Raw genomic sequence first — 23,108 nt, forward strand, 5'->3', positions numbered from 1 at the left:
ATGCGCTCTATTTGGTCGATTGGACCAGTGTGTTGTGATTGGTCAACCGCTTCGAGCGTGTTTCTGAAATTTCACGACCCTTACCATAACCACGAGTTTAAACACTACTAACGCAACTCAACTCAACTTTATTTTATGTATGTCTTGGGTGGGAATTACTTAAATGAGGAATATTTTGACGAAAGCTTCTGGAAGAAAACTTAAGACTACAATCAAGGCGTTTCAGGGAGTTACTGATATAGAGAATGACATTTTTCATTCTCAAACAGCAACGTTACACACTAACGAAAGTTGAAAATGTAAAAAAGCATAATAATGGGTCATGTTTTATTATATTATGTTCAATGTATTTCTTTGAACTATGACAATTGTGTTTTGATACCATCTGATACCTCTCTTCTCCCAAAATTTCCTGTCATATCTCTTAATTTATAAATGCCAAAAAAGCCTGAGTGGCAAAGCAAGGACTATCCACGAGTAGGACAAACACAGTGTTGTGCAATGTGCGTCATTACCTTGCTGGTATGTCGATATTGGAGATGGCGTAAAAGTACTTGAGAAGGTTGTCTCTTTGTACGTATGTTCCTCCGAGCGCCGGTCTCAGCAGCCGAAGCCGCAGGTTGGTGAAGGTGAAAAAGTCTCGGAGGCCTTTCATACTCTCCATCCGTGTGTATAAGTTGTCCATGTTTTGCAGTTTTGTCCCAGCAAATATGGCGAAGCGTTCCCGGACCTCAAACCGCACGTTCTTCTCATTCTTGGAACCGACCCAACGAGAGTATTGCTCGGTACATATGACTCTGGTCACATTAGTGGCCGACAGATCCTGCACTCTCTTCGGCGTCATCTCGAAGGCTTCCAAGCAGTCATCAGCGTAGTATTGGTAAGGCTGCCAGGTCCGCCCATAGTTCAGAGACTTGTCCAGCACCATTTTTGTGGGCCGCCCGTACTCAAAGGTTATCTGGATGTCATCTGTTAACTCAAGGCTTTTGTTCCAGGATAAGGATATGTTGGCCTCAAGAGGTGCAGGATATCGACCCCATGTTACAGTCTGCCAGTATGTAATGAGTTCAGTTCGCTCGCGATCTTGCATCAGCACTGGAGGATGGGCGAGTTCTTTGGTGGAGGCATCACATTCGTCACTACACAGGTATGGGTTTTCCTACGGACAAAGATGAAAAATAGATCAAATAAACAGTGGTACAAAATTAAGGGAAGATAACATTTAAATGTATATATATATATATATATATATATATTAGGGATACACCTATATGAAAATGTTGGCCGATACAAGCCAATAACCGATATATTGGCCAATAAATCTAAATGTCAATTTTTGAGAGCCTGGTTACAAAAACGAAAGTCTCACCATTAAAAGACACAATTGTAATGTTTTTTATTATAATTTTATGTAGCCTATATGACAATATTGAGCTGCACGTTGCACAAAGTATAAATTAAATAAAAAGTGTTATTAACCACACAACCAAATTTGAATGATAAAAAATAAAATAGCTTATCAAAATCTTGAAAAAATAAGCAGTATTCTCTGCTTTCAAACACTGGGGGCGTGTCCGCTGTCTGCGCTGAAACCACGCCCACTCGCAGGAAATCTCCCGTAAGCACACAAGACAACACTCATTGGTGGCCATGTACTGCCGACGATGGCACCAGATGTCGGCGGGGCAAGAAATAGTCGGTTCACCCCATTCTGCAGCGGATTATCAATGAATCCCAGTTGTCTTGTCTCTGATGAAAATTTGTAAAACTATCCGGTGTAAAATGATCACTGCAGAGGCAGGTGTTGGCTCTTCACAAAATTAATCCTGCTCTACTTGATAGCATCGTTTTTCGTAAATTTAAATAAGGACACCGAGCTGTTTTATAAGTTTTCGCAAACCGGGTAATATGCATTTACATGACGAAGGCATAACTAGCTAGCAAACGATAGGCTGTAGTAACTAACGGTACGGACAGTAACTAGCGATTGAGTGGAGAGGCTCCTCAATGCAGAGCCATTTAAAGTCGAGTAGATTGTATATTTTTTACATTTTGCTATGTAAAAATGTTGCTATTACTATTGTATTACTATTTGTTGAATTTGTGTTAATAAAAAAGACGCTTTAGAGAAGCAGTGTCTGAAGAAATTGTGCATGCTCAAAGTCTAGTCTGACCGCGGCTTAACTCCACAATTCAGTACTACACAGTACACAGTCTTTGTAACGTGTTTCAGCAATACATTTCTAACATTTATAATGTGTTTACAAACAAATCTCAGAATTGCTTTTTCACGGACTTTAACCATATTTTCCTTTTTGAAGTGAATTCAAAACCACCATGGCGAACAGTGCGCATCTGAAGTGTCTCAGCTATGGAAATAATCCATGGCTTTAATATATCAGCCAAATATTCTTATCGGGTGGATAACGATAACATAAAAAATTTACATATTGTGCATTCCTAATATATATGGTTTGTTGCATGTTGTTATAGCTATACACACTACCACCCAAAAGTTCCCCAAAGAAAAATCACGGTTTCCACAAATATTAAGCATCCCAACTGTTTTCAGCATTGCTAATAATAAGAAAGGATTCTTGAGCTGCAAATCAGCATATCAGAACGATTTCTAAAGGATCATGTGACACTGAAGACTGGAGTGATGATAAAAATGTAATCAATCCGAATCCACTTTTGCTAGTTTAACAATGGAAAAAACGGTCGGCGTGCCAGGCGCATGGTCCAAAAGGGTTGTACCTAGTCTCTTAATGAGTCATTGGTGTGTTTTGGGTGTAACGTGCAATAAACCAATCAGAGTCTCATCTCCCATTCCCTTTAAAAGCCAGTTGCGCTTACACCATGGCGGATTCGCTATTTACATGGAGGAATTTGCGAGCGGAAAGACCTAACGCTTCTCCAGAGAGGAATCCTTTTATTTTTTTATTGTGTTGCTGCGCATCCCTGTGTGTGTAAAATGCCTATTGATGCATATTACTAACGTGCCCTTTAAATAACACAAAAAATATAGATACTGTAAATATTGACTTTAGACCAGGTTTTTGTTGCTCAATTGCGCAGTCGTTTTCAGTTGCCTCAAAATATCAACAGAATTTTCCGTTATTTGTGAGAAAACGCTTCCCGCCAAACACAGAATTTTTTGTGTTTTCACTGTTATAAGCTAGGGGGTGCTATTATGCATATTCTGAATGAGTACCGAATCTCCTGATCAAAACACAAGCGAAGAAGACGCAAAAAAAACAAGCGATCGTATGTAAGCAGATGCATATGTCAAATAATGCGATCATAAACATTAAACATCATATAAATCAATACTGCCTAATGTTACTGAATGAAATGTTGACCAAGGACGAGCTATAGGACTGTGCAAACATTAGGGGTGTTGATGGACTCGATCTACTCCATCTGTGTCTGATCATTGTTCTGAATGTAGTCTTTGATATTCTAAGCTTTTTGTTCAAAATGTTGCTTTTTTTTATTAAACTTACCCATATTTAAGTGTTGATTAAAAAAATAATGCATGAAGAGAATAAAATTAGAATAAAACTTGTTTTTTGTTTAAAAGCAGAGGGTCTGCTCTTTCTTTTGATATATGGCATGCTCAAATATTCATTCGACAAAATATTCGAAGGGCCATTTATTTTTTTGGACAATGTTCAAAAAACCTGCCGGTGGCTGGCAACTTTTTTTAAAAACGCTGGCGGGGAAAGAGTCAAGTAGTTATTTCACAATATTACTGTTTATACAGTATTTTTGATCAAATAATTGCAGCTTTGGTAAACATAAGAGAAGAAAATCGTATTGACCAAAACGGTTGTGTATATAAATAATATATATTATTTATGCACTAAAATATACATAATCATTCGTTTTTAAAAAGGTTTTTGCATGTTTTATGGCTCATCATATATATATATATATATATATATATATATATATATATATATATATATATATATATATATATATATATATATATATATATATACATACACACCCCTTTCCAAGTTCCCAGATGAAATGAGCTAGTTAAATAATATAATTGAATAACTGATGATCTTTACAACGGAAGTGAATGAACACTAAATTGATTGAACAATGCCACGGTTTTCTTTTAGAGCTGCTCTACAGCTGAAATGAATTCTGTTCGCATCATTAAGTCAGTTCCTTGTTATCACTGTAAAGCTGCTTTGAAACAATCTGTGTTGTATAAAGAGCTATATAAAGAAAGGTGACTTGACTTGACTTCCCATCGCTACTGTAATTTCAGGGTTTGAACCTTTGCCCTAGTGACACACCAGGTGTACGGATTAAACTACAGACTGCCATCTGGTCACGCTTGAACCCTTAATTCCCTTGTAAGTAAGCAACAACCATCCCACACAACAACCATTTGAGGAGTTAAAAGTCTCAGCGCACAGTGCAGCCTCTAAAACTGACAGATCGATGTCCAGGGATAGTTATTGTTTTACAGCCGGCACACTTGAACGTTTCTCGGGCCAAGTGTCTTCATGGACCATTAGCTTCCATTAAGAAATAATTCAGACTACCTGTCCCAACCATCTGGAGTACCTTACCACTTTGATCCATAACCAGGAAGCACCTTAGCCTAACTCACCCCTCCGACTCAATCCTGCCGTCTTTCTCTGTATCATACAAATCCAGTCCAACTGCTGCGCCAGGTGGTTCTTAGACTAAACCTCCAGCTTTCCTCGCAGGAGTCACGTCACGTCTAAAGAGGAATGTTTGCCCACTGCTTGGCAAGAACCTGTGTCAGTAAATGTCTTGTAGACGTGGTTGTGTTGGCTAATGTCACTGAAGAATGCACAGAAGAACTTGGAGACAATGACTAATGATTACTTAAAGTGAAGTGAGTAATGTATGCATCATCAGAACAATTACACAATTTAATAAGAAAAAGAAGACAAGCACGTTGCGAAAATATATGAATATATTCCGTGGACAAGGTTATACTTGGATCCAGGACTCCATCTAGTTTAATCAACATAACTTTGGAGTGATGCAATTTATGTCCAGTTTTGAATAAATATCATATATGTAAATTAATTGCTATGGAATTTACTACTAATTAAATAATATTATAATATTATTATTTCATTTAAATGTGTATTTAATATTTCATTTAAATAACTTCTGACGTCAAAGCTGTTTGTGATGGCTTTTGGTATTCAAATATTGTATTAATAAATATCAAAAATGCAAATGTTTTTCTGTGAAATTTACTTATATTTCATTATTACTTTTTCAATTAAATACTATTTATTTTTTTATATAACTTCTGATTTTCTGAATTACTTTTGATGTTATTATTATTAAATATGTAAATGTATGCTATCAAAAATGACTAATTTGTAATTATTCATTTAAATAATACTTATTTATTTAACTTCTAATATCAAAGCTGTTTGTGATGGCTGAATTACTTTTAATATTAAACCATTTTTATGAATAAATACTGTAATTTTTTTACTAATATTTAATTATCAATTATTCAATTAAATAATATTTATTTTAAATCACTTCTGATATCAAAGCTCTATGTGTTGGCTGAATTTTGATATTAAAATATTTTTATTAATACACATATGTAAATTGATTGCTATGAATTAAATAAATTATATATCAAATACTAACTTTTAATTATTAATTATTCAATTAAATAATATTTAATTTAAATATCTTTAAATAACTTTTTATATCAAGGCTGAATTACTTTTGATGTTAAAATATGTTCTATGTTGTTGTGGACAGGTTATCCAGTACACCATCCTCCAGAAACAGAGGTGGACCCTGCAGTGACCTTTTCCAGGATCCTTTTTATGAGGAAAATCTGACTTCCCATGTACAGTATTAGTATTAAGCACCACAGCAAACTATCTATGCTTAAATGTTGCTAATGTAGATGCTACAATTGTCACAGAATTAATTGTTAATCTGATAACAGCCTTTAACTGAGTGTGACCTTCTCATTAGCATCACACACCTTTCAATGGGAAATCCGGACCTGTCTGTATGTGTCCAGCTGTATTACACGTTTAATATATGGTTCAACATCGCCTAGGAGAACCCACATTGCACGAGGATCTGTTTATAGGGGCTGACCGGGAAAGAAAGATGGATGTGTTCTTAAAATAAACAGGATGAATCAGGAGATTTTGTTAACAAAAATGGGGCTTGAATAGAAAATGTTACAATGTTTCATAAGAGCATTCACTTCGTGCTATTGTGAAATGTTCTGACCACGGTTAACAAGCTGTGAAGAGCAGATACTACGCTTGTGGAGACCGGACCGTTAGTGTTGTACCTGGAGAGGTGGCCCTCTTTTTTCTGCGGCGTGAGTTAATTACAGTGAAGGCAGCTCCCTCCGGACATCCAGTCATATAACAGCTGGCGCTGAACAGCTTCAGAGGGATACAGTCGCCTAATTATACCAGCCAGAAAGTGACTTGCACAAGAGTTTCAACTGTCCCAGAGAGTGCCAGAACAGAGCTTTAATATGCAAATATATTATCAAACCATTTTTAGCTTATTTAGTCAACGTAGCAATGTTTCTGAAGTTTAATGGATTTGGAATGCCTCTCGAATGCATTTTAGATGTTATGCTTGGTTTGATCGCTGAATCTGAGTTCGATTTCACACTCATGACCAGATTTTTCGACTTTATTTTTCCAATAAAATCCAAATAAAACTAAGTAAAAAATGTCAGGTATTAGTTTGACTGTGTTTGAAGTATTTGCCACGGTTTCATCAAAATTCAACATGCACAGAACGCCGCTTGCATCTGTCTTTTGCGGGACGCATTGCAAGTGAAAGCGAGCTGCTCGCAAAAGCAAATTATTCAGAGACAAGCAGACAAGAAACGCATTACACTCTATAAGTGTGACTGAGCGTGTGCTAAACACGCTGATGTCTTAACACACGAAACGATTGGTTTCGGCGAGAAACCGAACGGTATTTATGCTATTATTTCACCTCATATCAGACGAATGTCATCAGCTCTCCAGACCGCCATAACTTCCTGCGAGTAAGGTCAAAATACCAGCGCGATCATAGAAATATATACGTAGATTCCTCATTTGACCGATCCGCGCAGGCACTAATGAGGCATCTATGTATATATCTATGACCGCGCCAGTATTTCGACCTTATTCGCAGGAAGTTATGGCAGTCTGGAGAGCTGATGACATTCGTCTGATAATAGGTGAAATAATAGCATAAATACTGCTCAGTTTCTCGCAGAAACCGATCGTTTCGTGTCTTAAGACATCAATGTGTCGTCACAAGCCGCAGGGTTTAATTTGAAGTTGACTGTGCATGTTTTTTTTACTCTAATAGAATTGGACCCCATTCACATACATTATACGACTGACAGACGACAATGGTTGGAGTTAAAAATCTTCATTTGTGTTCTACTGAAGAAACAAAGACACCTATATCTTGGATGCCTTGGGGGTAAGCAGAAAAACATCAAATTTTTGCTTTTGGGTGAACTATCCCTTTAAGACAGTATGCTTTTATATCAACTGCAAAACATACCGGCATTCACATAACCCACATTTTCGAGCCTTAAAACACCAGTGAACCAAAGACAGTCTAAACGTGGTTTGAAATCGATGCCGTTTCTTACATCACAAACTACCTTGTAACCAATCACCTCAAACGTGCGGGCGGGCTTTAGCATATCATTTACTATTCTGCAAAGCAGGAGAGTCTCAAGAGAAGCCAGGTTATCAGATTTTTTTGTTAGTTTTGTTTCACCAGTTAGTCTGTTTATCTAACTGGTGTGTCAGCGTTTATTTTGTATTAAACCACATAGCTTGTCGTTAATTCGTTAAGATATGCTGCGATTTGACATTTGAACATGGATTTTTATTATTTTACATGTATACACAGATGTTTAATGGAAGGTTAGGTCATGAATATTTGCCGAAAAGTCATGGAAATGTATTGGTAGAAATGTGTACGAACCTTGTTCGCTCGTTGTATGTATGTGTGCACCTATTATTGTATTTTTACCAGCTGAAAACTGACACAGAGCTAATGTGTCTAAAATGTGCAGGAGGAGTCAAAACAGTACCAGGAATTCCTGTTACACACACAAACAAAGATCTGCAGCAAGAAGAGGAGGTTCTGACACCTGTACTAAACTATAATAGACAACATAGCTCCTAAGACAAGAAGAACCAGGTGTGCTTGAGCATTTTTATGGTTGTATCTTGTGACGTCACATCCTGTTTTTGGTTCATTTACCTGTCTTTGGTCTGTGTTGTGTTCATATTTCAGTAGAGCGGCACCAGAGCTCATTTGGAAGCAAACTGGAACCCCCAGAAAATGTGGGTCTCGTCCGCTTGCTTGGTGCACACCAGAGTTCGGATGGCAGCGTTCACACTTGGCATGTTTGGTAATAACGAACCCTGGTGTGATTGCTCCGTTAATGCAGTTCATTTGAACAAGTGTGAACACTGCCATCCGAACCCAGGTGCGCACCAAACAAAAGATGGGTCTCGGTCCACTTCCAAAATTAACTCTGGTGTGGTTCGAATGATATATGAACGCAGCACGGATCAAAGACATAAACAAACCAAAAACAGGACATGATGCAACCCTAAAACGGACAGAATGCTCACGCATAACTGTTTTTTCTCGTCATAATCGCGATGTTGCCCATCACAGTTCGGTACAGGCATCAGAACCGCGTCTCCTCACAGCAGATCTTGGTTTGTGTGTGTGACATTTTATAAGCTTTTCACAAGTTCTCAGCTGGTCAAAATACCATCATATGTAGGCTACACACATGCAGCGATCACATTTATCCTGCCACACAGCATTGTTTTAGCCTGGCTCCGCCCTCCTACGTACTTCCGCTCGATTTTCATTTTCCTTCGGTTCTCCGTCTGGGATTTCGGTATATTCTCTGGCTTTCTCCGATCAAATTTTAACTGGTCCAATCAGCAAACAGAGGGAGTGGCTGAGAACGATAATGTTGATGTCGTGCGCTAGTTTGAGATGACATACGTCACGACTAAACGTTAGCGATTGGTTACGGCAGATGCAGATTGGCTCTGGGCAGATCCAATCACTTTAAACTTGAACAGAGTACACGCCTTCAAGGAAGTTAACGCTTGTCAATGGAGAGTGGCCAGACTCTGTGTACAAATGAAATGTAAGAGAGTCTGGTAGGACCAGGCTAGCATTGTTTTGGATGTTCAGTAAATTCCGTCAACAAATATATGCCATAAAATCAGGTTGTGAACGTATCCCTATGCCTTTAGGTTCGGTATCTTTAAGTTCGGCGTTAAAAATGACAATGTGAACGCTAAGCGGACCAGGACTAAATGGTTTTTTTTTTGGCCCGGACCAAACAAACCAAGTGAACCGAACTACAAGTGTGAGCACACCCTTATTCAAATCAAGTCCACTAACACCAGAGTTTGTTTTAATCGAACCAAACCTGCCTAGTGTGAACACACCTTGAGAGAAATGTATTTTAATTGTTTTTTTTGATGCAGTCAAAAGGTTTTTTTTTGTGTGAAAACAAAACAAATATGCGCATGCTGTTTTTGAAAGAATTTAGCAATGATATACGAGGAATGCAAATTACTACATGGTGATTTGAAGAATCCCCAAGACCTGAGGCGGCATGAAAACAGGCAGATGGGGGATTATTGCTTGTGGACACATGGGGACAAACTCAGTCCCCTTTGGGAGTACAGGAAGGGGGAGGATGCGCTTTGGATTCATAGAAAATTCATGAGAAATGGCAAAAACTAACCAGCTACAGGATTTTTCTGTGACAAATAGAAAATTCAATGTCTAACCGTAGGAGTGATGTTTTCCAGACGTGGTTCGAGAAAAAATTTGGACCGAATGTTTCTGTTTTCCCATGGTGCATTGCGAGAATGTGCAGTTACTCCACCTGCTATATTTAGTCCTGGCTGTTAATGTGTCTTTGTAAAACAGGCCAATAGGATTATTCCTCATATGGCTGTACGACTGAAGACTGAGAGTGGTTTCATTCAAATAATATGTGTGATAATGATACACGACAATGGAGGCTTTAAACGAGCATGAACATAAATCGCACCATCTTGAACATAAATCGCACCATCTCGGTGTATGTTAAGATGTCTACTATGTGCAGCAATGGGTCATCTTTCTGCTTAGCTAAGCTGAGATCTTTCCTCCCTCCCCATCCTTTATACTCTCTCCCTCTCTCTCTCTCCCTCATTAGCTAGCGCTATGTACAATGAGAGCTTCCAGCAGTAGCTAACATCATGCAAGAGAAGGAAAGAAAAAAAAGCAAGGCGCTGAGTAAAAATGCAACGGCATCTCCTGTGGGCGCTGAGTGACTGAAATTTCCTCTAAATCTTTAATGAGCCGGAAAGCTTCTCCAAAGAAAGTGAAGTTGCCAAATCTAGAGGGCTTACGTGGATCAATTAACTCGCTTTCAATGTGAAGAAAAAAAAGAACACTGATTGTAAACACAGTTTCAACAGGCTTAACAGAGTGCAAGACTCACTATATCAAATATAGGTTTTGTATGCCTTGTCAAATTCAAATAAACTAACTAGATTCTGAAGAATTCTGCAGTAAAATCTAAAAGAAACAAATTCTCCAGAATTCAAAAAACATTTTTGGCAAAATGTATCTTTTTATATAGGCCCGCCCACATATTTTAAAGGTCCCATGGCATGAAAATTTCATTTTATGAGGATTTTTAACATTAATATAAGTTCCCCTAGCCTGAATATTGTCCCCAAGTGGCTAGAAATTTAGATCGGTGTAAACCAAGTTCTGGGTGTCTTTCTCTGTCTTTGAGAAAATGACAGCCCAGACGAGCTGATCTGGAATTTTCCTGTTATGAAGTCATAACAGGAACGGTTACCTCCCTTTCCTCCGCCCAGAGAATTTGGAGCGCCATATTTGTTTGTCCTCGAGAGATCATGGCTTGTGAACGAGTGAACGCTGGCAGTTTCTCAGTGTTTGGATGTACAAATGAAAACAGAAGTCTTTTTTCAGTTCCTTCTGATCTGTGATCAGTGATTTCTGATTTGTAGCTAATTATTCAAGTTCACACAGAACTTTATTATTCGTGCACACGCTGCGGATTCCCTCTCTCCCGACAGAACAGTGTTTTCGTGTTTTCTATCTTTTGAGTCAGTGTTTCTGTACGTCCTCGTCGCTGTTCTTCAGTTCTGTTCTTAAATGTGCATACAGTTGTGAGTTTCTGCTCAACATCGGCAGTGTCACATCTCTAAACCTCACACACGCCGAAGCTCGGGCTGCACTGACCGGTCGGCCTTCAACATCACCGACCCCCAGTACTGCATCTGGCCCACAGCGGAGGCACCAAACGCGGCGCGAGATTAAGCAGAAGGGGGGTAAGCGTGAGGGTATCCGGGCTAGGCTAGCCAGCTATTCCCACAATAAACTGGATTACATTCGATTACTGCTGTTGTGTTTTTGTTTGCGCTGTGTACTCAATGCGCGTCACTGACGCTTTTCTCAACACTTACTCGTAACTCGTTCATCTCGACAGCTGTAATGGTACATTACATGTGTTACAAAGTTGGTAGAATAGGGATGAAGACAGGCTCAGCGTGACTGGGACTCGTGTTTATTCAGAACTCTCAGATACACACAAAATAAACTTGCGCTCTCACAACTCAGTAGTTACAATACAATATAACTTTGTTCGCAATCTCTCCATCTCTGGTCTATTAGTGATGTCCGGTTCGCGAACTAATCGTTCTTTTGAACTGGTTCTTTTTAGTGACCGGTCGAACCAGTTCACCAAATCGGACTGAATCGTTCTAAACGGTTTGCGTCTGAGTCAGCGCTGATCCATAATTTACTAAAGTTTCTAACTTTCTGACATGAGTGACAGTCCCTCCGACTAGAAATAAACTAATAACCTTAAGTATATGCTAGTAACTACAACAGTTCACTGAACTGAGACGTGCTGAGAGAACTGATGAGAAGTGAACTCAGGTCCATCCGTCTCCCTGGCAGGCTCGTAGACCTCGTTAAACCACGCCCCCTCCGCCACCAGATCTAATACTCATTTCAAATGCAAAGATGTCAGCCAATCACAACAGTGGGCGTTTTTACTGAAGTCTCACAGCAGACACGCCCCTTGAAACAGGGCATTCAGCCAGAGGGCAAACATCAGTATAGAAAAAAATGCCTTTTATTTCTAAATTATGACATTTTATGATGTAAAAATCAACAATATAAAACTAACAATATAAGTACACCTCAGAATACATTATAAAATAAAATAAAAAATCCATGCCATGGGACCTTTAATTTTACTATATAAATGACATCCTGTATATTTCCTTTCATGCTATTGTGTAGTACACACACATATTTTTATTTACTATTTTTTTTAAACTGAATATTTTTTTTATATTACTTTTTAATTTTTTACATTGTCACACGGATGATGATGAGACACATAAACCTGCCTGATATCTAGTATATTGTATATCATGATATTATATAATATTATGTGCTATCATTTATATTCTATTAATATTTTTGTATTATTTTCTTTTAAATACAAGTATTATTTATTTTCTTGTTATATAAACCTACTTTACATATTTTATGCTATAAAGTTTTACTATTGTAGCCTATACAGAAATCTAACAAATCTATCTAACGAAAAAACATTTTTGTTTATTCAAATTTTTTAATTTGTTTATTTTTATATATAGGCTTCATGGAAAATGTTATCATATAATATTATATAATATCATTAACTCAAAATATACTAGAAGTCAGGTAGGCCTATATATAAAAAAAGCAAAATAAAGTGGATTGATTGATTGATTGATTGATTGATTGATTGATTGATTGATTGATTGATTGATTGATTGATTGATTGATTGATTGATTGATTGATTGATTGATTGATTGATTGATTGATTGATTGATTGATTGATTGGTATTACGGTAGCAATAAATGATTCAACTACAACCTGTGAGAGTCACAGGCGAGATACTTCCTGTCAAGGACGTCTCACACTACATTGAATCCCCGGAGATGTAACCGTAAACAAGTGTGGATCACTTGTCTTTAACACTGCTGCTTTAAAACACACTGTGACTGCAGGTACTGGGAGTTATTCTCACATGGAGCAAGTTTGATCTTGTGAATGCCAGAAGGTCTCCTCAGTTTAAAAGTGCCTGGCCCCTCAGCCCTCCCTCGCTCGCTCCCTCTCGCTCAACATCTGAATGCAGAGCAGGCTGATCAGTGGATGAACAGTCAGCTTTTATCGATCTGAGAAGAAAGTGCTGACAGGGAAGGACATGACTACACCCTTCTCCTAAAACTCATCTCTAGTTTCTTCTGCTCAGTAAGCCGTCTCAGGTCGACACGGAAAAATATTCGGTAATCAGTATGCACGAAATATACGCCCTTGTGTCAGGTTATTGTATGAATAGTAGATGAGGACAGAAAGTTTTATGTGGTGCAATGTAATAAAAATGGGAAACTTATACAGGAATTGTGGCCAAATGTGATTTTTGGTAAATAAAAACGGAATTGTAGCTGGTATCGATTACATCTGCTCTGAAGGTTTATTTATGTTAAAGTGTGTGTGTGTGTGTGTGTGTGTGTGTGTGTGTGTGTGTGTGTGTGTGTGTGTGTGTGTGTGTGTGTGTGTGTGTGTGTGTGTGTGTGTGTGTGTGTGTGTGTGTGTGTGTGGATTTTCTGTGATGGGTAGGTTTAGGGTTAGGGGGTAGAATATACAGTATGTACAGCATAAAAATCATGATTTCTATGGAATGTCCCCATAACACATGAAAACACAATGTGTGTGTGTGTGTGTTTGTTTATATTACACTGTGGGGACCAAATGTCCCCACAAGGATAGTAAAACCTGAGATCACCTACATTGTGGGGACATTTGGCTGGTCCCCATGAGGAAAACATCTTATAAATCAGACTAAATTATGTTTTTTGAACATGTAAAAATGCAGAATGTCTCCTGTGATGGGTAGGTTTAGGGGCAGTGTAGGGTAGGGGGATAGAAAATACGGTTTGTACGGTATAAAAACCATTACGCCTATGGAATGTCCTCACAAAGATAGTGAACCAGACGTGTGTGTGTGGGCATGTTTTTGTGAAATATCAGGACACAAATGTGTATAATGACATGGGTATGACATAGGTATTATAAGGAGAGGGTGAAATATGAGGACGTTACCCATGTCCTCACTTTTCAAAATGCTTATAAATCTTACAGAATGAGGTTTTTTTTTTCACAGAAAGTAAACTGTGCAGTTTCCTGTGATGGGTAGGTTTAGGGGCAGGGGCAGTGTAGGGTAGGGGGATAGAAAATACGGTTTGTATGGTATAAAAACCATTACGCCTATGGAATGTCCTCACATTTCACAAAAACCCCTCTGTCTGTGTGTGTGTGTGCACGTGCACGTGCGTGCATGCATGCATTCATTCATTCATTTGACACTACCATTGAAAAATCTGGGGCCAGTAAGATTTTTTGTAAGATTTTTTTTAGTGTCATATGTGCTCAGCAAGGCTGCATTTATATGATGAAAAATACTTCTTTTTTTTCTATTTTGAAACATTTAAAATGCAATTTATTCCTGTAATGGCAAAGCTGAATTTTCATCATCATTAGTCTTCAGTGTAACATGATCCTTCAGAAATCATTCTAATGATTTGGTGCTCAAATAATATTTCTTATTATGATGTATATTAATAGCATCAATTAAAGTTGAATTAAGAGTTAACTTTAATTCGTGCTATTATAATAATACAATGCGCTTTCATATTTTCACATTTGCTTTTTATTTTTCTGGGAATCGCTGGCATCATCACGTGTTTCAATATTTTGAGATTATCCCATGGTACATTTTCTGGCTATTTAAATGTCTAAATAATTCAAATATAAGGGAATATTTAACAATCAATTTCACTGAATTTTGAGTTAATGTTTTTTGTAAAATCCTTTTAACTTTAGTCATTTAGACTTTGCTATGACTAAAGTAGAGAGAAACCCCTGTCAGTGGCCTTAGACACAGTGTAAAGGCCGAGGGTTTCTCACAGGTATCTCTCCAGGGCGAGCTGGTGTGTGTAACCCATCTGGGTTAACCACTATTTGTGGTCCCTGGCATTTTCTTACAGCCTTATTACAGGTTACTGCAAAAGAACCGCAAACTGTGTTTCCTTTGAGAACCATGATCTTTTTTTCCTACATTTTACTTTTGACAACTAAATCCATCACCGCAAATAAAAGACTTGTGAATCACTATGCCTTTGTAATAAATTTGATTCTTGAAAAAAATCAATTTGGTTACTGAATTCCTACTCTCTTCACAGTCTAGCTACCCACCCGTTGTCACCGTGTGAGCCGAACAGTATATGGTGAGAGAATGATGTCATAGAATGAGCAATGTCTGATCCCACACACACACACACACACACCCTTCGACGGCATCCTGTCTTTTATCCACACACTCTAAATGTGTGAATTAGCACCCCGTCAGAAGCAGCTCTCCGTCTCCAGGCCCCATGCGTAGTGTCAGTCCAGCTGGACAAATCTCTATCCGATTATTGTGCAATCAAGCGTCTGGCTAAATTCCCGAAGCATCTCTGATGGAGATTAACTTTGGCTACACTTTTCCAAACCTGACAGAGGGCCTTCAATTCACCCCTCAAAACACTGATTGTATATAGAATGAATAATATTTTCATGGTTGTGACTGCCCTAATCTCCCTTTTCAAATCTGTCACAGAGTAACCCGAACGTCGCACGATCGGTCACCAGATGTGCCCCGGAAAGACACAGATTGTTTGCGCCCTCACGCTCGGTGCTAAACCTGAGTTGATTTACACAGATAATCCTGCGGTGGCTGCTGTCTCATGCGCGGAGGGAAACTGCACTGAATAACAGCTGTGTGGGCAAATTTACACATCGACTCGGGCTTTGTTGACTCTCTGAACAAACACTTTGTTAACTGCCACATGTTGCAGATTACTGCATAATCTGTGTGAAGACATACCAGGGTTACTCGGAGACATTTTAGTATCTTACTGTAATGTTTTGGAGTTCTTTACTTTCTTTTATCCTTTCTTTCCAAAAATAAACACAGCCAAACTATTTTTATGTCTGATTACTTGCCTTCTTAAAGGAACAGTCCACCCAAAAATCAACATTCACTCACCCTAATGTCATTCCAAACCTGTATGACTTACTTTTTTCTGCTGAACACAAAATAAGATATTTTGAAGAAAGTTGGTGACCACTAAAATATAATAGAAATCAATGGGAACCAAAACATACAGGTTTGGAATGGCAAAAGGGTGAGCAAACGGTGTTCAAATGTTCAATTGAACTATCCCTTTAACAGCTTTTGATAAGCAAACCCATATCCTGAATGTGTATTGTCGGTTAATCACACAATTACACAGACTTGTATATGCCAGGTTGATTTTCTTTCGAATTTTGAAAGTGCCGCAAACTCACTTTCTTTGGTGTGAAACTTCTTAAGTTACACCCAAACATGATTGGAAACTCTATTTGCGTGGAAACACTAGCTGTTCCAGTAGAACAGATGTAACTGACAAAGCGGCAGAGCCAAAAGGGATCCGGTCCAAACTCACCAGAGTGCAGAACCTTTCCGGTGGGCTCCCACATGTGATATCGGGAGGCTCCACTCTAATCTGCATGTACTCCTTCATGGACATGGGTTTGGGCTGGCAAGCGTAATATTCCCATGTCGGTCCATCGTCTGTGCTGACCAGCGACTTACAGATATCGTACTGGCCGAGAGTCAGGATAATGCACTGTAAGAGCAGGAGCGCCTGTGAGAGCATGGCACTGGATGGGTCCATGAGCATGAGAGAAAGGCAAGGGGCGCCACAGCTATAAAAGGAAATTATTTAGATTGTGAAATTTCCAAAATCCATCATGGTGGTGGAGAACGATTTCTATTTGTGGCGACTGACTTCCTGTCCAGGGGTGAGTGTCACTTCAGTTCAGAGGTATAAGAAGCATTTAGTGGTTGATGTGCAATCAGAAGATGCCTGGCGTCTGAGTCCAATCTAAGATTCAAGTGTGATGAGATGAGCTCTTTCATTTCTGATGGTTTGCCTAGGAAATAGAAGGGAAAAAACGGAAATAAGAAATACATATGCTACAGGGGAGAAAAAAGTTATACAGTCAAATATTTTAAAATACAATGCATTGTAGTTTATGGAGAAAATGTATATTTAACAATATATATTTTTGTTGACTTTTTATAACAAAAGGGTATCATGGTGTTCTGTCTTATTACTGGTCACAGTTGCTTGAGATGTTGGTTAAGATTAATTTAAGTCATCATGTGGCCTTACATTGTTTTTATCAGAACATTTTACAGAAACAAACCGATTTTAATAGCCCATCTAGTGGAATTGAATGGCATATTCTTTCAGGAACAGTGAAGTAAACAGACACCATTACGACTAAAACATCGTCACTATTTTTTACTATTCTTCAAATTCGGGCTACACCAGTTTTTCCACCACAAAATATATTATTTATAATTTCCAAAGCTGTGCTTTGAGAACCTGCCTCTTTTCCATTTGCCCATCTTTCTTTATGCATGAGATCAGAAACTTTTACACTTCGACATTGCAATGGGAATCTTTTTTAATAATTGAAACGCTTAAGTAGGTCATCTGAAAGGCACATGGCGCTAAATAACGCGAATTAATCAATTATATTATGGCGTAACATGAAATGCGCGCAAATATTAAACACATTTATTGTATTTATCCCCCCCAAAAAACAATACGTGAATAACTAACTAAAGAAATAATTATCTTATCGAGTAGCCTATGTTTTAGAAAACGAAGTTTAGTTAAAAGCACTTTTCCAAAAACATCAGGGAATTTTAATAGACAACAGCCTATTTTTCCCGAGCTAAAGTTGCTTGAATTCATCATAGAGCATCCTCTAAAGCTGACCATGATCTGAGCGCGTTCAAGAGACCCAGCTTGTTCAATTGTCAAAATATGTAAGACTAAATAAGTAACACACTTGAGTAAACTTACCCTGGCTCCAGATATCAGCACCTTTACTGTTCCCAGATGAATTTCTCCTGTTCAAACTCTCTCTCTCTCTCTCTCTCAGTCAGTTCCCTGCCACATCACTTGAGATGGATGAGAAACACATGCACACGTTCCTCCTCTCCGTAGATCTCCACAGCAAACGCTTTCCCCTTCGTGCTTTCTTCGGCTGCCGCGTAGTTTGTTGGAAAGCATTCTAGATAGATGCCCTACATCCAGACTGCTCCGGAGCGAATCCTGTATTGCCTGAAAACGTGCATTGAAAGTTTCGCTTCCTGCCCCTGCCTTCATTGATGTCTCTGTCCTGTGCGCTCAAGGACAGACTTCAGAGTAGCTTACTACACCTCCCATTCCCGTCCGGTCTTATTCCATCCCCGCTCCTGCTCCTGCTCCATTCACTCTGCCTTATCTACTGTGCCTCTACTGCGCGCATCGCGATAATATCTGACTTTCATTAGTCTTTTGCAAACTCGATGGAAATACTTTTGGCCACTGCAAACCGCCTGCCTTGTCTAGTCTAACTAGTGTGGAACAGAAGTTTATCTACGGGCTTGAAGAGCTGAACCGTCCCAGCAGCAGATGAGGCAGTCCGCCCCGCTTAAAGAGACAGATCAGAGGCTGAGGATTCCCACTCTCCTAAATCATACAGAATACTACTAGTTTCTGTCAAACTGAAATGGGTATTAATGTAGCAAAACTGTGGTAACTTGTATGTATGTACTTTATAAAAAAAATGTATGTTCTGAAATCTCCATACGCTACAATATCTTCAGAAAATGTTGAACATCAATCTCTGGAGTCGAACAACTTATATGAGGTTTGCATTTTTGTAAATTATACAAAATAATTACAATTTAAACCCTGGCAATAAACATTATAAGTAGTGCTGTCAAACGATTAATCGCATTCAAAATAAAAGTTTGTTTACATAATATATGTGTGTGTAGGCCTACCTACTGTGTATAATTATGATGTATATATAAATACACACCCATGCATGTATATATTTAAGATTTTTTTATATTTATATATAAATATATATATAAATGATATAAACATATATACAGTATTTACATGAAAATATTTCTGAAATATATACATGTATGTATGTGTGTGTATTCAAATATAAATAGGCTAATAATTATACACAATGAACACCACATATATTATGTAAACACACACTTTTATTTTGGATGCGATTAATTGTTTGACAGCCCTAATTATAAGTAAACAAACAAACAAATAAATAAATAAATAATTTCCAAACACGACAGAATGGACAACATGATTGCAGGTAACATACATTTAACATAAATTAAACATTTTCTCAAGAGGTCTCTATAGTGCTTTAAAAACTGGTTTAAAGCCACAGTATATCGCTTATTCAAAACAAAAGCGTAGCTTTATTACGCCTTGATTTCGCAGAGCTTTTATTATGCCGCAGACGAGCGCTTTCGTTTCTTCCGGTCATGCGTATGTGGGGTAAAGCAGCGCTGTTTTATTAGATGCATTTGAGTGTGTTGAAAGTTATGTTATAATACATTCGTGCATTTGTTCAGTGGCTACTATGAGAAATTTGTTGCACACTGCAGTAAGCTAACGTTAGATCGATATTAGGCATGATAAAACATGGTACTACATCAAGAAAATAAGAATCTTCTTATACCTCGTCTAACTACCTGTCTAATAAAACACATAATATATTAAAGTCTTTGGTGTTTCCATGGTTTCTACAAAATAAAACAACAAATCAAGGGTGACACTGATAGGCGACGCACCGACACAAAATTGCTTATTTCTCTGGATTTAAACATTCTTGGAAACTTTTGGGATAATCTAAGTACACAAGCCAACAAAATATAATGTTTCATTTATGTTAAATGTATGTTGCCTGCAATCATGTTGTCCATTGTCGTGTTCGTAAATTATTTGTTTGTTTGTTTGTTTGTTTACTTATAATTCGGGCTGTCAAACAGTTAATCGCATCCAAAATAAAAGTGTTTGTTTACATAATATATGTGGTGTTCACTGTGTATAATTATTAGCCTATGTATATTTGAATACACACACATACATAGCCTACATGTAGGCAGAAATATTTGCATGTAAATACTGTATATATATATATATATTTATATAATTTATATATATGTTATATATAACATTGTTCTAGTGGTTGTTGGATGTTTTAATCCAAAAATCTTACATTGTGCCTTTAAGGCTGTTTGTGTCGTCTGATGGAGCTGCATGGCATCCAAACCAAACACACGGCATGATACGTCCCTAAAAAGTGAAAACTGAAGTGTGTGCTTATAAGCTGCGCTATTAGTTTAGTTTAGAATTTTTTTTTAATCGCTTCCAGCCACTTTGCAAAACTGAGATCTCGTAAACATAAAGAAACTACAAATCCCATCATCCCTTTAGCATCAGTGACGTCACTCGAGCGCCAGTGTTCGCAGACGGAGAAGCGATGGCGGATGTTATGAATGTTGGAGTGAATTTAGAAGCGTTTTCTCAAGCGATTAATGCCATCCAGGCTCTTCGATCGAGTGTAACCAGGGTGTTCGATTCTCTTAAAGATGGGATGAAGAACAAGGAGACCCTTGAAGGGCGGGAGAAAGTCTTTATTACTGAATTCCAAGATAATTTACAGTCAGTGAATCGCGATTTAAAGTGAGTTGTCTGTCCATTCACAAACCCTGTTCACTAGCCTACAGTTAACGCCAAAATGCCATTGTTATTATAATAAACTTAATAACTTGGCACTTCACAGTCCATTGCTGTCAGCATTAAAAGCAAGTAACCAGAATATTCTAGGTTTCCATTCCATGTGTTTCCATTCCATAATTTTTCCATTATTATTTTGCTGTTGTAACAATTATTGTAGCAACTGTTTAGACGGTAATTATGGTTACCATGAGATCATTTTTAATTATGGTTCCTGAAGTCAAAACAGCTAGGCTTTAGGACAATACAAACCATAAAAAAACATACCATCTCTCTCTCTCTCTCTCTCTCTCTCTCTCTCTCTCTCTCTCTCTCTCTCTCTCTCTCTCTCTCTCTCTCTCTCTCTCTCTCTCTCTCTCTCTCTCTCTCTCTCTCTCTCTCTATATATATATATATATCGCACACTCAAACAAACATACATACACGCTGCCTATACAAAGTATAGATGAGTGAAGTTTGTGACATTGGTTTGTTTGTTTATGTGCAAGTGTAAAAATCAACCATACCAATATGCCTGTTGTTTCTGCAGTGAATTGGAGCGCCTCAGCACTTTGGTTGGCAGGCCGTCAGAGAGTCACCCCTTACACAACAGTGGACTGCTCAGTTTAGACCCTGTACAGGACAAAACCCCTCTGTACAGCCAGCTGCTCCAAGCTTACAAATGGTCCAATAAAGTAAGTTGTCATGATTTTGCTAATTCGCCTTGCATTATTGTCTTTATGTGCAACCATATTTAAAAGGAAGGGAATGAAATTTAAAGGCTTAGTTGACTTCAAAAATGAAAATTTCCTGATAATTTACTCACCCCCCTCTCATCCAAGATATTCATGTCTTTTTTTCTTCAGTCGAAAATAAATTATGTTTTTTGAGGAAAACATTCCAGGATTTTTCTCCATATAATGTACTTCAATGGCAACCAACGGGTTGAAGGTTCCAATCAATGTAGTTTCAAAGGGCTTCGAAGAGCTTCAGAGGCTCTGCACGATCCCAGACGAGGAATAGGGTCTTATCTAGCTAAACAATCAGTCATTTTTAAGAAAAAATAACAATTTAAATACTTTTTTACCACGAATCCGCGACTTCAGTGTTGTGATTCTTCACGGCGTGCGACGTCATCATGCTGGAAGGTCACGTGTGACGTACGTGGAAGTACCGACCCAGTGCCGAAAAACTCACTCTCACGTTCTCCTCCAACTTCAAAATCGTACGACATTGTTGTTTTACCTTTATTTTTGTAAATGGCGTTAGTCTTTGGGGGTTGGTTTTAACACTGGGTCGGTACTGGCCGCGACCTTTCTGACGTAATGACGTCGTCACAACAATGAAGTCTATATAAAAAGTATATAAATTGTTATTTTTTCTTGAAAAAGTTTCACTAAATAAGACCCTATTCCTCGTCTGGGATCGTGAAGAGCCTCTGAAATCTTGGAATGTTTTCCTCAAAGAAATTAATTTCTTTTCGACTGAAGAAAGAAAGACATGAACATCTTGAAAGAGATCGGGGTGAGTAAAATATCAAGAAATTTTCATTTTAAATTGAACTAATCCTTTAAGTGATGTGTAAATGACAAATTACCTAAATAATCTATTCAAACTTCTGCCATACGTCACTCCAGAAATATGTTCAATACTGACTGATGTATTTTCTAGGCCTAGAAACATGTGTACACACACACACACACACACACACACACACACACACACACAGAAACACACACACACACACACACACACACACACACACACACACACACACAATCATTCAAACGTTTGGGGTCAATATGTTTTTTTCATGTATAAGACACTTATGCTCATTAAAGCTGTATTTATTTGATTAAAATCACAGTAAAAACTGAAAAGATAATATTGCGAATATTATTACAATCTTAAAGTTTTTCTTTTTGAATATATTTTTATTCCTGTGATCAAAGCTGAATTTTCAGCATCATTACTCCAGTCTTCAGTGTCACATGATCCTTCAGAAAGCACTGTTGATTTGGTGCTGAATAAACATTTATTATTACTAATGTCGAAAACAGTTGTGAACCTTAATATTTTTGTAGAAATAGTGATGCTTTAATGAATGGAAAGTTCTAAAGAACAGCATTTATTTGAAATATAAATCTTTTTTAACCGACACGTGCACATGTCTTTACTGTCACTTTTGATCTCTTTAATGCATCATTGCTTAATAAAAGTGGTATATGAATAGTAATTATAAACGATTGTAAAGGTAATGGGAGTCATGGAAATT

General features: G+C 37.9%; 2 protein-coding genes across 2 annotated transcripts in view; one reads left to right on the plus strand and one right to left on the minus strand.

Annotated features, from left to right (window-relative positions):
• Window positions 1-18,702, minus strand: part of ntng2a (netrin g2a) — a 90,153-nt gene extending 71,451 nt beyond the window's left edge. Inside the window, exons 1-3 of the mRNA XM_079827974.1 lie at window positions 18,113-18,702; window positions 16,679-17,168; window positions 516-1,159 (exon numbers count right to left, since the gene is read on the minus strand). Coding sequence (XP_079684100.1) covers window positions 516-1,159; window positions 16,679-16,915 — 881 coding nt within the window. The 5' untranslated portion in view covers window positions 16,916-17,168; window positions 18,113-18,702. The remainder of the gene's footprint in view (window positions 1-515; window positions 1,160-16,678; window positions 17,169-18,112) is intronic.
• A 1,879-nt stretch (window positions 18,703-20,581) lies between these two features.
• med27 (mediator complex subunit 27) overlaps window positions 20,582-23,108 on the plus strand; it is a 93,387-nt gene continuing 90,860 nt past the window's right edge. Inside the window, exons 1-2 of the mRNA XM_079827975.1 lie at window positions 20,582-20,800; window positions 21,384-21,528. Coding sequence (XP_079684101.1) covers window positions 20,598-20,800; window positions 21,384-21,528 — 348 coding nt within the window. The 5' untranslated portion in view covers window positions 20,582-20,597. The remainder of the gene's footprint in view (window positions 20,801-21,383; window positions 21,529-23,108) is intronic.

This window comes from Gobio gobio (genome assembly GCF_949357685.1).
Source record: "Gobio gobio genome assembly, chromosome: 10".
NCBI lineage: Eukaryota > Metazoa > Chordata > Actinopteri > Cypriniformes > Gobionidae > Gobio > Gobio gobio.